The following is a 16,359-nucleotide window of genomic DNA, read 5'->3' as shown; positions in this document are numbered from 1 at the left end:
AAAAGGAAAAAAGATTTTGCGATGATAAAGAATATTGATGTAATCATAGTAGTATCAACTAGATACGCTATTGTACTTGGTATCTTTACAGTGGATGTCAGGTGTAGATCCACCCATGGCATTTGTTTACATTCAGGGTGCTAGCTTGATGTTAGCGGTTAGCTATCGTATCCTCCTACGGTGTGTAAAAACATGTTTAGCTATTCTTCGTCCTGTAGGGATGATACTTGTAAGAAACATGTATATATATATATATATATATATATATATATATATATATATATATACATTTTATTTATTTTCGGCAATCTTCACATAAAACAAAGAACAACAACAAAAAAAGAAAAAAAAACAAAAAACAAAAAAACACTCATTTGAGCAATGATTATTTGTCGCCATGGAGGCGAGGATTAGTGATTTAGAAGTAGCTAAAACACTGCCGACAGCGAATGGACGTCCGCCGCTAGCTAGCTAGCTAGCCATGGCTTAAAACACCTCTTCCTGAGGGTGTTTCAGTGTCATAACTTCACCTTTGTCTTTAATTATTCAGCAAAAATGTGTCCGTTCTCCCTTTTCTGTGTACACACTGTGTCTGCTTGTAAGTACTCTGTGATTGTGCGCTGCCGAACATGCTTGTCTGCTTGAAAACCAGCAAGGTCACAACGTGACGACGCGGTCCTGTACTTTTCAGAGGCGGTATAATACCGAATATGATTCATTAGTATCGCGGTACTATCCTAATACTGAGAGACAAGTTTCTCTACACATTGTAGCTCACTGGTGTCAAAATGTAAACAAACGCCATTGGTGAATCTACACCTGACATCCACTGTAATGATACCAAGTGCAGGAATGTATCTATCAATAATACTACGATTACATCAATACTTTTTGGCTTCTTTCGCTTTAAAAAAAATTCATATTATGTTTATAAACTCAGGAATTATGTCCCTGGACACATGAGGATTTTGAATATGATCAAGGTATGATCGTGTAATGACTTGGTATTGGATTGTTACCTATATTTGTGGTATCGTGCAAAGCTAATGTAAAGTATCAAACAACAGAAGTGAATAAGTGATTATTACATTTTAACAGAAGTGTAGATGGAACATGTTAAAAGAGAAAGTAAGCAGATATTAACAGTTAATGAACAAGTAGATTAATAATTCATTTTCTACTACTTGTCCTTAATAATTTTGACAAAAATAATATAATGGAAAATGGCTCAATATGTTCCTGCACTGCGATGAGGTGGCGACTTGTCCAGGGTGTACCCACCTTCCGCCCGATTGTAGCTGAGATAGGCTCCAGCACCCCTCCACGACTCTGAAAGGAATAAGCGGTAGAAAATGGATGGATGGATGTTACTGCATACGTCAGCAGACTAAATTAGGAGTCTTTGTTTGCTTACTTACAAAAGACAACTTGTCCTGTATGTTCACTATTTTATTGAAGGACAAACTTGCGATAAGAAACATATGTTTAAAGGGGAACATTATCACAATTTCTGAAGGGTTAAAACCAATAAAAATCAGTTCCCAGTGGCTTATTTTATTTTTTGAAGTTTTTTTCAAAATTTTACCCATCATGTAATATCCCGAAAAAAGGCTTTAAAGTGCCTGATTTTCGCTATCTGTGAAGCCACCGTCCATTTTTGTAAGATTGTTTGTTAAAATAAAGCCACTAATGCAATTTTTGTTGTCCCCTTTATTTAGAAAAGTATCGAAATAATTTTGTTACCAGTACAGATACCAAAATATTGGTATCAGGACAACACTAATACACACTGTCCTTCCTATACAGTTTTAAAACACTGTACCTCTATTCTCTTTACACCCCAAACACAGTACCATTAGCTTTGAATTAAATTTATGCGCACAAACAAACACATTCTTGTGTCGTCGATGTCCTCAGTTCACATCAGTGTGTGTTGTTATTGTGTACATGTGACTGTGCTGGGAGAATCTGTCTATTTATCAGTGTTCATTCCTTTATTATGTAGACGTCCTATTCATGTTAAATATATTTCCTTTTCAGACACGCATCTATTTGTTTTCTGTGTTAGAAAGTGAGGGGATTTAGGTGACAAGAAGAACAAGGGGAAAAAAAAGTATATGGTGACGTCTCCTTTTTAAAGAAAAAAAAAGCAAAACTGCGTTTATCACAATGCATTTCTGTCGGCTCAGGAGTTACCACCCGCTGTCAGAGTGGCATTCCGTTTTTGACTTTGGTTTTTGTCCCCATTATCAGTCTATATCGAAATACAGTAAGACAAGGGAAAAATTCCAAAGTGTGGGATCATCATTAGGCTGCCAAATAATGTAAATGTTATTGTGTTACTGTTTACTATTTGGCCCATTGACCAGAGTGGCACACCTCATATTCCTTTCGGCACAGCTTTCTATTTAAAATATACAAGAAAAAACATCTGCTCGGGATTCTGATAATATTCTGCTCCTTAAAGGCCTACTGAAAGGAGATTTTCTTATTTAAACATTCTATGTGTCATACTTGATCTTTTCGTGATATTGCCATATTTTTGCAGAAAGGATTTAGTTGAAAACATCGACGATAAAGTTTGCAACTTGCCTGTACCGGAAGTAGCAGACGATGTGCGCGTGACATCACTGGTTGTAGTGCTCCTCACATCCTCACATTGTTTACAATCATAGCCACCATCAGCTAGAGCGATTCGGACCGAGAAAGCGACGATTTCCCCATTAAATTGAGCGAGGATGAAAGATTCGTGGATGAGGATATTGAGAGTGAAGTACTAGAAAGAAAAAAAAAGGCGAGGGCAGTGAGAGCGATTCAGATGTTATTAGACACATTTACTAGGATAATTCTGGAAAATCCCTTATCTGCCTATTGTGTTACTAGTGTTTTAGTGAGATTATATAATACCTGAAAGTCAGAGGGGTCTGGCCACAGGTGGGGTGACCACCAGTGTCTCTGGTTGGAGGAGGTAATAGTCCGCAGCTGCAGGAGGATGCAAGCTCCGCTCATAACTACGGTAAGAGCCGACTTATTACCACAATTTTCTCACCGAAACCTGCCGGTTGACATGTGGTCAGGATCCATGTTCGCTTGACCGCTCTGTTCCATAGTAAAGCTTCACCTTCTGGAATTTTAAACAAGGAAACACCGGCTGTGTTTGTGTGGCTAAAGGCTAAAAGCTTCCCACCTCCATCTTTCTACTTTGACTTCTCCATTATTAATTGAACAAATTGCAAAAGATTCAGCAACACAAATGTCCAGAATACTGTGTAACTATGCGATTAAAGCAGACTACTTATAGCTTGGATCGGGCTGGAAAAAAATGTCCGCTACAACCCGAGACGTCACGTGCACGCGTCATCACCTGCGACTTATAGTCCGAAAAATACGGTAGTTCAAATCTGGTGACTTTTTTAGTCTAACACATGGCGGCTGACCATTGTGCAACACCAACGCAGTATTAGTGCAGTGTCAATACAGCAAGTGAGTGTGCCAAAAACTCACTGAGGCATCATTTACCCAAATAGACACTATTTACAGGTAAAGAAATCAACTCAGCACTTTGTGTCTAGGGCGGGGTTCGGCAACACGCGGCTCTATACCCACATGCGGCTCTTTAGCGCCGTCCTAGTGGCTCTCAGGAGCTTTTTCAAAAATATATGAAAAATGGAAAAAGATGAGGGTAAAAAAACATATTTTTTGTTTTAATATGGTTTCTGTAGGAGGACAAACATGACACAAAACTCCCAAATTGTTATAAAGCACACTGTTTGTATTAAACCTGCTTCACTGATTCGAGTATTTGGCGAACGACGTTTTTTCCTACTAATTTTGGCGGTCCTTGACCTCAACGTGGTTTGTTTACATGTAGAACTTTCTCCAACGTTCTAAGACGTGTTTTATGCCACTTCTTTTTATGTCTCATTTTGTCCACCAAACTTTTAACGTTGTTCGTGAATGCACAAAGGTGAGTTTTGTTGATGTCATTGACTTGTGTGGAGTGCTAATCAGACATATTTGGTCAGTGCATGACTGCAAGCTAATCGATGCTAACATGCTATTTAGGCTAGCTGTATGTACATATTGCATCATTATGCCTCATTTGTAGGTATATTTGAGCTCATTTAGTTCCTTATATTCCTCATAATTCAATTTATATCTCATGACACACTATCTGTATGTTATATGTGTAACGATGTGTCACTTCATTTCTGTTAGTTTTTTGTGTTTTTGTATTTACTTCCGGTTCAGTGCTCTTATTTTGTTGTATTTCCTGTTTTTATTCACGGAGCACTATTTTTCTCTTTTCGTTGATTGGCAGCGGTTCACACCTGCTGTCAAATCACACTAGTGTCTATTTATGTTTCACTCGAGCACTCCTCAGTGCTCGATGATAAACATTATGTTGAGAACGTTTATCTGCACGACTGCTTTATGTTTGCTTTTGTTATTTTCTTTTGTGTATTAAATTCATCTTACCTCCACGCAACTCTCCTGGATTCTTGCATACTCGGGGACACACAACTGCAGCCATGCGACATCCCAACAGTATCATCGAGCCAGAAGAAAGTGTCCTCGCGAGAATCCCTGTCGGCAATCCTCAGCCGACGTTCTGGACCGCACAATTCCTGGAGGACTTGAAGGCCAGGTTTGTGCGGTCCCAGCCAACAGATGCGGACCCTCTCCCCGCGGCAACGCCACCGGCTTCGGCTCTCCGACCGGCGCGTCCCCCGCCGCCATCTTTCCTCTCGGCTCAACGACTGGCTACGGCTCTCCGACCAGCACGTCCGCCACTTCCTGCATGCCTCGCGGCTCCCGCGGCAACGCTACCGGCTACGGCTCTCCGACCGGCGCGTCCTCCGCCGCCATCCTTCCTCTCGGCAACGCTGCCGGCTACGGCTCACCGACCAGCGCGCCCGCCTCCTCCTTCACGTCTCGCGGCTCCTGCGGCTCCGTCGCCGACTGCGGCTCTCCGACCGGCACGTCCGCCGCCGCCATCCTTCCCGTCGTCTGCTGAGCTGCTTCTCCCTGCTCCTACGCAGCTTCCAGCGGCTGCTCCCCGGCTGCTCTTTTTGCCAGCTCCCGCTCTCTTTTCTGGTCCGCCGAGAGCTCCAGTGGAGCCCACAGTGAGGTCGCTTTTGTCCTCCTGCTGGGACTTGGCACGGGACGTGTCTTCGTCCCTCCTCCTGGTCCCCTCCCGCCCGTCCCTGGTTTTCGCACCGGGGGACTCCGACGAGCAGGCACGTTTTCCCGCATGTGTGAACGGTGTCTGGCAGCCACCTAGTGGAGGGGGGCCCACTATACACTGCGGTGCAGCCAGGCACACAACGCCGGCTCCACGCCGAGCCCCAACGCCGGCTCCACGCCGAGCCCCAACGCCGGCTCCACGCCGAGCCCCAACGCCGGCTCCACGCCGAGCCCCAACGCCGGCTCCACGCCGAGCCCCAACGCCGGCTCCACGCCGAGCCCCAACGCCGGCTCCACGCCGAGCCCCAACGCCGGCTCCACGCCGAGCCCCAACGCCGCCAAGAGCAGCACCACGCCGGGCTTCGTCACCGCCGGCATCCGCTATTCCTCGGCCAGCATTTGCTGCTCCTCGCCCGGCGTCATCTGCCGCTTTCACGCCGCCGATGACATCTGCAACAATCACGCCGCCGATGACATCTGCAACAATCACGCCGCCGATGACGCCTGCCGCTTCAACGCCGCCGATGACGTCTGTTGCTTCCACGCCGTTGATGACGTCTGCCGCTTTCACGCCGCCGATGACGTCTGCCGTTTTCACGCCGCCGATGACGTCTGCCGCTTTCACGCCGCCGATGACGTCTGCCGCTTTCACGCCGCCGATGACGTCTGCCGCTTTCACGCCGCCGATGACGTCTGCCGCTTTCACGCCGCCGATGACGTCTGCCGCTTTCACGCCGCCGATGACGCCTGCCGCTTTCACGCCGCCGATGACGTCTGCCGCTTTCACGCCGCCGATGACGTCTGCCGCTTTCACGCCGCCGATGACGTCTGCCGCTTTCACGCCGCCGATGACGTCTGCCGCTTTCACGCCGCCGATGACGTCTGCCGCTTTCACGCCGCCGATGACGTCTGCCGCTTTCACGCCGCCGATGACATCTGCCACTTCCACGCCGTTGATGACGCCTGCGGTTTCCACGCCGCCGGTTACGTCTTCTGCTTCCCGGCCTGCTTCAGCGCGCCCGCTTCTACGTCGGCCGTGGATGTGGCCGTGCCCTGCGCACTCTCCTCTTTTTCGGCCAGTGATTTGGCCGTTCCCTGGCCGCCCGCCTCGCCAGTTCCAGCGGCGCTCTACGCGGCGCCGCCACCTGACTTTCCCTCGCTGGCTGCGGGGACACGAGGTTTGGCAACCCTCCACCAAATCCTCCCTCCACCCTCCCTTACATTTTGGACTTTTTTCCATTTTTTTTTCTTTCCCAGGGAACATCTGGTATCTGTTCCTTGAGGGGGAGGTCCTGTAACGATGTGTCACTTCATTTCTGTTAGTTTTTTGTGTTTTTGTATTTACTTCCGGTTCAGTGCTCTTATTTTGTTGTATTTCCTGTTTTTATTCACGGAGCACTATTTTTCTCTTTTCGTTGATTGGCAGCGGTTCACACCTGCTGTCAAATCACACTAGTGTCTATTTATGTTTCACTCGAGCACTCCTCAGTGCTCGATGATAAACATTATGTTGAGAACGTTTATCTGCACGACTGCTTTATGTTTGCTTTTGTTATTTTCTTTTGTGTATTAAATTCATCTTACCTCCACGCAACTCTCCTGGATTCTTGCATACTCGGGGACACACAACTGCAGCCATGCGACATCCCAACAATATGGCTTTTAATTTTGCGGCCAGACGGATTTGTTTTTGTATTTTTGGTCCAATATGGCTCTTTCAACATTGTGGGTTGCTGACCCCTGGTTTAGGGGTTTAGTAGTGATCGTGTTGAAAATACATTGTCTTTTTACTACTGTAGAGATAGTAGACTTTAAAGTGGAGTTTGCAGCTATTGTTTTAAGAATGTAACAATGTCGAACTAAAGACTGAATCAACAGCATCTTTGCTGCTTTCAAGATCTGATTATTCATCAGTTAATCATCAGGATTGTTAACAATCGACTAATGGAGTTGCGATGCACATGTCAACTATTATATTACAAAAAAAGAATGATGATCCATTTGCAAAATGTTATCTGTGGTGCAAAAAAGAGCAGGTTTTGCTTAGATCAAATACAAGGCGAAAAACATTTAGGCGTGTGTAACTTTGGGTTTGCATGTGTATGTGTACATGCAGGGTTGCATTCCAAAGTGAGACATTTTCAAATCCAAAAGTGTTTTTGTTTTTTTGTTTTTAATTTTATCCCCGTCTGACTTTTGAGAGGACATTGAGCTAGATCCATTTTGGAATGACATCCTCACTCTTTATTCGTGCCATCTCACTCACCAACTGTTTCCCTCCTCAGCAACAAAGTACACAGTGATTGTCACAACGCTACCGACCCCTTTCTGGACTGGTATTTATTTATTTATTTGGTTCTTTCTTTCTTTCTCAGTATCTTCTGTTAAGTGGCTTTTACAACCATCCCTTGTCTCCTCTTCATGTTGTTTTTGTCCCCAACCTTTTTTTTTTTTATCAGCCTGATAATGTCTTTCTTTAGCCGTTACTTTTGCTACCTGATTCTTTTCCAAGCGTACACTTTGTGTTGCCGCACCTCACAATTCCAGTCATGCTGGGTGATTTTGGTAAATATTCAAGAATAAAAAAAGAAGTGGTAGGTAAAAAGAAATACTGATCCAATTAGAACCCAATCATTAGTTTATAACAATTGAAAATTATAACAAATTATCACCTGATATCAGTATTTACCCTGCTTATTGTCCCTACATGGCTTCCCAAATTCTTGCCCTTTGCTTTGTGTGGACAATCAACCCAATCCAGTGTCTTCATGACCTGCTTATAATTTCCACATCATTCCCACTTTGAGTCTGTATTTGCTCGGCAAAAGTCTTGAAGAAAGTACTTATATTTGCCTCCACTCCGCTGTGCTTTGTCTTCCGCAGTAAAGAGCAACATAAGAACCACAACAAAGGTCTCAGTAAGTCGGTGTGGGAGCAGCGCACCAAGGAGCTGAGGAGGCAGACCCTGGCTTCCAGTCGCGAGGCACTCTACAACGAGCTGGACCCCGAAGACCGCTGGAAGGCAAGGACAGGGAGGGAGGAGCACAACAATGTAAAGGACAAGGCAAAGCTGATGCCACTAGACTTGTGCTATCTGTGTACACAAGTGATGGCCATGATGCTTGTGTTGTTTATTAATTATCGCTACATGGTAGTCCCATTCATTACAGTGGAACCTGTAAGATCCAAACTCTTCTCGCTGAACTGGGGTCTAGTCAGGTATGCTAAGGTCGATCCTCCTATTTTCTCTAAACTGCTTTATTTCAATTTGTACTACCTTGAGCGGGGATATTCAAATGGCAGCCTACGGGAATGACACTATACGGGCCCGCAAGTTCAGTGTAAAACTTCTAAGACATATTTTTGAAGCAACTTCCTAAAAACTGTATAGTGCTTCTGTTTTATAGCGGAACATGGACCACTTAAACATAAAGCATAACAATTTGCCGAGACTCCTTTTATCTCAAAACTATTTTAAGTTAGGGCACTCTTTGTTTCGTACGGCAAGGGGAAGGAGATGACACAACGGCAGGGATCAGTTCAATAGGTTTATTTAGGCTTATGATGATGATGTGTTGGGGTGTGTATGCTACCAAACGTGAATGGTGCAAGACAATGTGTAGAATTAACAATGTAAATATTACCAGAGTTTGTTGTAAGTGCGTGTTGGATGAATCCTTCGTCAGACCAGGGGGGCAAGGCGAGAAGACAGTCCGTAGGCAAGCGAGAGGTTGGGGGCTGGAGAGAGGCCACAAAGTCCGTGACCAAGGGAGGCAGTCCAGAATCCAGTGGGATGTCGAGGCACACAGCTCGATCACGGGGAACAGAGGGAATACTGTGGGGAACACAGAGGACATAAGACACGGGCACAGGGAAAGCACAAAGAGAGCAAGTACGCTGAGGGAACCCAGAGACGGGATGCTTACCACGGAGAGTGAACTACGTTCCGGCACTGGATCTACCCGTCCGCTTGTCTTTATTCCTTATTGTAAATGGTAAATGGGTTATACTTGTATAGTGCTTTTCTACCTTCAATGTACTCAAAGTGGTTGGTAGAAGGTGGGGATTGAACCAGGAACCCTCAGGTTGCTGGCACTGCCACTCTCCTAACCGTGCCACGCTCTCATCAGGTACCCAGTGCGTTGATTGCTGACTGCCTGCAGCCGTGCAGGGGCATGGCCGCGATGCGGGAAGAGCGAGCAGGGGCGTGTCCCGGCGCGCTTCTATATGAGGTGACGGCTGCGCTTGCAACAGATGACACTCTTAAGTTCCTCTCTTTTACATCATTTGGGCTATTGAACTAGAGGCAAGAGAGACTCACATATTTGCAGCCAGAAGGTCCTTATAAACAGCAGAGCGCTCCGGTTACTCATAAAAATAGGAAAAAAAATGCACGTGTCTACTGTAGAGGAGACTGGTTCTCCTGAATATGCAAAAAAGGACTAATGGTGAAGGGATATGTCTGGCTTCCCGGTCCTTAGCTTTCTGGAAATCCAGCCCAGCCCCTTATACACTAAGGTTTTCCAGGGTAAATTCCACCCAACCTTATCCTTCTCCACACGCACACAATGGTCGTTAAAGACCTCCTCCGTCCGCCGGCGTAACGCGACCTAGTACGCTTGCGCGGAAAATGCGCACGTCATAGTCACCTCCAGTGTTGCTTTGTTTGCAGGTTCTTAAATTTAACTTATCTGAACAATATCCAGTGTTGTGGTATTTCAATTAACTGGAATCCAGTGTGCTGTGGGTCACTTTTGTAGTGAATCCCACCTGAGCCATCATGAATTAATCAAATCTTCAATAGACATGTGAAAGTAAACAATGTGATAAAGAACATTTTGCATCAGTCAATGTAGTGATGTTGATATCTGTTCAGGACACTCCTCACACTTTTGCCTTCGTCTTCATTGTCCATTCGTTTTTGGAGACTTCATATACTCTAGACCAGACCTGGTCAAATTAAGGCCCGTTAAGCTTTTCAATCTGGCCCGCCGGACATTCCCAAATAATTTTTTTTAGCTCTTTAAGATGGAAAGTGTAGCTGCCATGATGATGTGCAGTGATGTTTTTAAATGACCGTCAGTCTTGAACTATACAAAGTATTTCAATGGTTGGAATCTGCGCTTTTGCATGATATACTAGTTACTATGGTCATGTAATTAGTTACAATGGTCATGTAATTAGTTACTATGGTAATGTAATTAGTTACTATGGTAATCTAAGTCACAGTGTGAGGATTTTCACAACAAAGTTCTAAAGCTTAGTGATATCTCAGATATATCAGATTGTAGGTGTTTTTTTGTTTTGCTGAGTTTGTTGCATTTTTGTTTTGTTTTGCTTGATTGTAAAATATGCCGATGTAGTGGGGGTGTGACGTTCATATCTTCTCAATATTCAATGTTTTATCGGTCGTAGTTAATATTGTAAATCCCACATTCTTTATTTTCACGTACATTCTGGATGTCTAATTCAGTTTTTAAGGTGGTCTGTCATAAAATTTTTAGCATTCAGTCAGACATTATTGTGAGGTGTTGTAGATATACCGGCCCCCAGATGCATTTTTTGCAATAAATTTGACCCCTGATTGAAAATAATTGCCCACGTTGAGTCTGCGACATACATGACGGACAAGAACTGATACAGTCTGCTTTGCCAGTCCAAAAGCATTCGCCGTTTTCCGGAGTCTTCCGTCGTCGGCCAGGTAATACAAAGCACACACTACCTTTTTATATCAGATTCACGGGAGCCCTCATTGTCGTTGTCTCTCCTTCCACAAATAGACAAAGTTTTTTGGTAAGTAGAATCACAGCTGAACTGGACATTCGAAAGTTCTCTTGCCGTCTGAGAAGTGTTGTATCCGAAATAGCTGCAATCGCTTTCTCTTCAGGTATTCATGTGTGATTTCCACAAGCGTCTGTACATGTAGAAGGAGAAACACGGGCATGTCTGGATGACTCGCCTCCATATTTATAGTGTTTACCTCCGAGTGGAAACTGGTTGTTATTAAGCTGGCTGTGGCCCGTTCTTTCTGGCGTCACTTCCTCTCTGAACTCAGTTTGTAAACGATCAATGAGTCCATACAAAGCTAAGAACCTGGAGATTGAAGAAATATACGGCGCACTTACCTGTTTACAAAATTATCCAAGGAGGGCAACCTTAAACGCTGGTTGAGTGAGGCTGAAACGGGGCTTAGGCTAAAAAATTATTCGTTTAAGGGGTTATCCGGCTTAGTGTTGACGTAGCCTTTTTTTTCTCCCTGGCCTAGAGGTTCCACTGTATAATGACCACAAATAGTCACTTATACCTTTTTTCCAGCTATTTAAGGACTGAAGAACTGATTCTCATTATTCAGGTGAACTTCGCACGACAAGTCCGACCTGATATGAAAACTCACCTGGATCGACCTCTGGTGGTTGACCCCCTTGAGAACCGCAACAACAACACCAACAAGAACACCGAGAACAATCCAGAACTCTGCTTTAGCCAGCAGCATCCCACCGACAACCTCCCCACACAAACACACCTCCACCAACGCAGTGGTCAAGTCGGCCCTGTCAAACCTCCTCTAGAGCGAGGCGAGTCCACCGAGAGCAGGCGGAGCCGGAAAGGAGCTCACCACCACCGCACCTCCCATGTCAGACTGGATGCAACCGTTATTCCTGGGCCGGGCTCTGAGGAGAGACCCACCAGGCGCCATCACCACAACCGCAGTGGAACTCGTGGGGCCGGGCTGTCCGAACACAAAAAGCCCAGGTCGCATCGCAAGACTGAGGAAGATGAGGAGGGTCGAGAAGGAGCTGGAAAAACAGGAAGACACAAGAGCAAAGGAGTAGATGGAGGTGGCGAGGGAGAGAAGGAGGCAGGTGGTGATGGCAGTGAGAGGAGGCCAAGGAGGAGTCGCCATAGCAACCAGACGGAAGGAGAGGGGAAGAAGATGTGCCAACACCGGAGGAAGTATGTATATTGAACCCTTATGTAGATGGAATTAGGTAAAGGGTCACCTGCCTCTTACACATAAAATAAATTAAAATGTAAGATGCAATAACAGCTTCCACTCTGCTGGGAAGACTTTCTCCAGGATTTCAGATTGTCTGTGGAAATAATCATCTTTATTTTAGTCATGCTGGAATATAAACGGGTTTCTTGAATAACCTATAGCAGGGGTGTCCAAACTTTTTCCACAGAGGGCCGCACACGGAATAATTTAAGCATGCGGGGCCCATTTTGATATTTTTAATTTTCAAACCATAACAAAATATATGGATTTTTTTTTAAACCATAGGGCTCCTGGGGAGCATAGAGGGTCTCAGTCACTAAAATGTTAAAAATAAGTCAAATTATTATTATTTTTTATTTATTTAATGCTAATAGTAAATCTCTATATCAACTTGAGGTTGATATAAAGTAAAACAAATGAGGTTGTATGCCTTTTCTGTCAAAGACAACTTTGTTTTTTATACTAAAACTGAAATATGCAGTATATAGATAGATAGATAGATAGACAGATTGATAGATAGATAGTAATTTATTGATTCCTTCAGGAGAGTTCCTTTATTTAGCAGATAAAGCCTCAAAAATCAATAATGCAGGACACCATTGATTTAAATTACTTAATATTTTTTGAGTAATCACAGTGAAAAGATAAATAAAATCCTACTAAATATATTTGAGATCCGAAAGGTTCCCCACTCATCAAGTGATGCATTTTTATTAGTTTTTTTTTTACTTTTAACACTTAAATTTCATGATTAACTTCCGATATATCTGTCGATTTTAAGTTTGAACTATTATTTTGTTTGTTTTATGCTCTTTTGTCAAAACTTTGATGTTTTTATATGGCAACCACACAATCTTTTTTCCACATAAAACATTTTAAAGTGATCATTTTTAAGTAATAATTCATTATAACATAGATTTTTTTGTCCTTTCTTTTTTTTGGAGCAATGAAAAAAAAAGAAAATAAAGACAAAAGGAAAAAAAACTGCCTGCATGGCAGTTTTGTGTCAACATTGCCACTTTTTCTCATTAGATTTCACCTCATTCCACTTTTTTAAATGTCTTTTTACTTTTATTTTTGCAATACTATCAATTTTGCAATTTTTGCAGAATGTGTGGCAGGCCGGTAAACTATTAGCTGTGGGCCGCAAATGGCCCCCTGGCCGCACTTTGGACACCCCTGACCTATAGTATTTTAGCCCGTCAAAGGTGGCTGTATTATGATGCATGCAAGAATGCATGAAAAGGTTTTTTTCTTATAGGAACTAAATTAATTAGGGCTGTCAAATTAATAGTTAGGCCCTGCAATGAGGTGGCAACTTGTCCAGAGTTTCATCTAAAGTTCTTACGGGCTGTATTTCGGAGTGAAATTTGCCAGTGAGCTTACCATTTGTCCAGGGGTGTCAAACTCATTTTAGCCGCATGGAGGAAAATCTGTGCACACGCGGGCCGTACTATTAAAATCATGGCATTAAAACAAAACAAAAATAAAGACAACTTCAGATCGTTTTATTCGTCTTACTTTGGCCAAAAATAGAACTAACACATTCTGAAAATATTGCAGTAAAAATATTTTTTAAAAATACCGGCAGCGGTAAAGTTTAGATCAGGGGTCCCTAAACTATGGCACGAAGGCCGGATCAGGCCCGCCAGCATCCAAAATCAGGCCCACAGGAAGTCCCAAATAAAATAAAATTAAAAAATATATATATATACATATATATAAATTGCATTATTTTATTTTTTTAGTCTGTCCTTTCTAATCTTTCTACCGTGTGTTACTCTCGGTGTCTCCATGCATGATTTTATACACCTGTGGCCAGGCCAAGTGATTAGGATTCCTGATTCTGATCATTTAGATGGGTGGCCAAATACTTTTGGCAGTGTAGTGTATTGTGCATTTCTCTAAAGACAGACACACTAAATCAGGGGTCTCAAACTCAATTTGCCTGGGGGCCACTGGATGCAGACACTGGGTGAGGCTGGGCCACGAGGAAAGACTTCTCAAAAAATATAACATACACGTTTTAATGAATTCACCTTATTTGAATGGCTTTCCCGCCCTAGCATCATACTAGCAAATCCTACCGATTTTTCCAGGAGACTCCCGAGTTTCAGCGTACCTCCCGACAAAATTGAAGGCGCGCCATGTTAGCACAGCCTTTGCCGCCCTCTACAACACGTCATCGCTATCGACTTTAATCATATTTACAGCATGCGGTGGCCCTGCCATAAGTTCTATGAGATTTCCACAGACATACGTGAGTGACTGCAAGACGTGCTTGATCAACAGCTATACAGGTCACACTGAGGGTGGCCAAATAAACAAGTTTATCACTGTTACAATTATGTGCCACACTATGAACCCACACCAAACAAGAATGACAAACACATTTCAGGAGAACATCCGCACCCATAACACAAAATAAACACAACAGAACAAATACCCAGAACACGTTGCAGCCCTACCTCTCCACCTCAACCGACGCATGGGTGGGGGGGGTTAATGTGTTGGGGGCGGGGTTGGGGGGGCGGTATTTGGTGGTAGAGGAGATGTATATTGTTGCCTGGAAAGGTTAGGGCTGCATGGGATTCTGGGTATTTGTTCTGTTGTGTTTATGGTGTGTTACGGTCCAGATGTTCTCCCAAAATGTGTTTGTCATTCTTGTTTTGTGTGGGTTCACTGTGTGGCGCATATTTGTAACAGTGTTAAAGTTGTTTATACGGCCACCGTCAGTGTGACCTGTATGGCGATCTATCAAGTATGCCTTGCAGTCACTAACGTGTGTTTGCAGAAGCCTTACAAAACGTATGTAAGGGCTCGTATGCTATTGGAATGTTGAAAAGGCGGACGCAATGACGTGTGTTCAATACAGCCAGACAGAAAAATAAGTCTGGGATGGTATGCTGTTAGTACAGGTTGTAGAGGGGTGTCTAAGGCAATGTCAATACGGCACACATTGAATGGTGTTGTCTGGGTGAGAACTGACAGATATTCGAGAGAATAATTGCCCTGAAATTCCGGAGTCAGATTCCAGAGTCTCCCGGAAAAATCGGGAGGGTTGGCAATTATAGCAAATATGACAAATATGGCGCTGTCAAACGCCATTCATATAGAACTTGCGGGCCACACTAACATTAAATTTACATATCAGGGTGCGGGCCGCAAAATAACATCTCGCGGGCCGCAATTGGCCCACGGGCCGTGTGTCTGAGACCCCTGCACTAAATGGATCTATTTTGCTCATTTAAGAGACACAATCTTCTGCACACTAGTTTAATAAATCAGTTGTGCATGTGCTGTCAAGTTTGCACGGTCATATACACGCACACCTTTAGTAAATCCATCTCTTTATTTACAGTATTTTTCAACACAAACACTCCTGAGTTCACATGAACCCTGCAATTTTTCTCTCTTTCAGGGATGGTAGCGTCCCAAACCTCTCCACCACACGACCCATCCAAAAGAGACTGTCTCGGCAAGACGGGCAGGACAGTGAAGACATGGACAACCTCATGAATACCAAACTGGTTTCTGTCTCCACCCCTCCCAGCGAGCGTGCCCTTAATCCAGTCGCCAACCACGCCGCCATCGCTGGTTTTGGTTCAGCCTTCCAACTTTCTAACAGTAGCACTCGGGGGAGTTTAGTCAGATTAGATAGCTACGGGAACATCGGCCATCATCGTGCCAACAGCGTGGTTAGGCAACCACACCCTGACTACACTGCTCTAGATATGCCAATTTTTCCCTCCACCAATGCCATCCTGCAGGGTAAGGACACAAAACCATAAATGACACTCTGATGTTAATTAACTGTTCAATAACATTCTCGTTTTTTTTTATATATATAACCCAGTCAATAAAAATGCCAACACAGAGCCATTGCCAGCGAAGGAAGACAAAGATGATGATGATGATGATGCCAAGGGAGGTGAGGGAAGGCCCAGGCCCATGCCTCCCTTCACCTCCATGTTCATCCTGTCCACCACTAACCCGTAAGTATGACACCCAAATTAGGGCCAAAAGGAGACCAATGATATATTTGATCACACTTTGGATAAGGGCAGGACTGCACCAGGTGCCAATTATTTTGTGTAATATGTGCCATGTGATTAATAATACACAAACCAAATTGCATCAAAATCCAAATCCCGCAACACACACATCACCCAATA

At 44.0% G+C, this 16,359-nt stretch overlaps 1 protein-coding gene across 8 annotated transcripts in view; it reads left to right on the top strand.

The window, feature by feature from the left end:
- The window catches only part of cacna1aa (calcium channel, voltage-dependent, P/Q type, alpha 1A subunit, a), a 262,583-nt gene that overhangs the window by 131,303 nt on the left and 114,921 nt on the right, over positions 1-16,359 (top strand). For 3 of the 8 annotated variants that reach the window (XM_061885469.1, XM_061885467.1, XM_061885465.1), the window contains exons 19-22: positions 8,071-8,209; positions 11,540-12,141; positions 15,606-15,955; positions 16,041-16,179. In XM_061885469.1, coding sequence (XP_061741453.1) covers positions 8,071-8,209; positions 11,540-12,141; positions 15,606-15,955; positions 16,041-16,179 — 1,230 coding nt within the window. Of the gene's footprint in view, positions 1-7,472; positions 7,524-8,070; positions 8,240-11,539; positions 12,142-15,605; positions 15,956-16,040; positions 16,180-16,359 lie in introns of all 8 variants that reach the window. The other 5 variants (XM_061885466.1, XM_061885462.1, XM_061885468.1 and 2 more) reach the window with 3 other exon arrangements.

Source organism: Nerophis ophidion, linkage group LG23, assembly GCF_033978795.1.
Source record: "Nerophis ophidion isolate RoL-2023_Sa linkage group LG23, RoL_Noph_v1.0, whole genome shotgun sequence".
NCBI classification, from domain to species: Eukaryota; Metazoa; Chordata; class Actinopteri; order Syngnathiformes; family Syngnathidae; genus Nerophis; species Nerophis ophidion.
The sequence above is the reverse complement of the archived record's forward strand: the minus strand, read 5'-3'. Positions and strand labels throughout refer to the sequence as shown.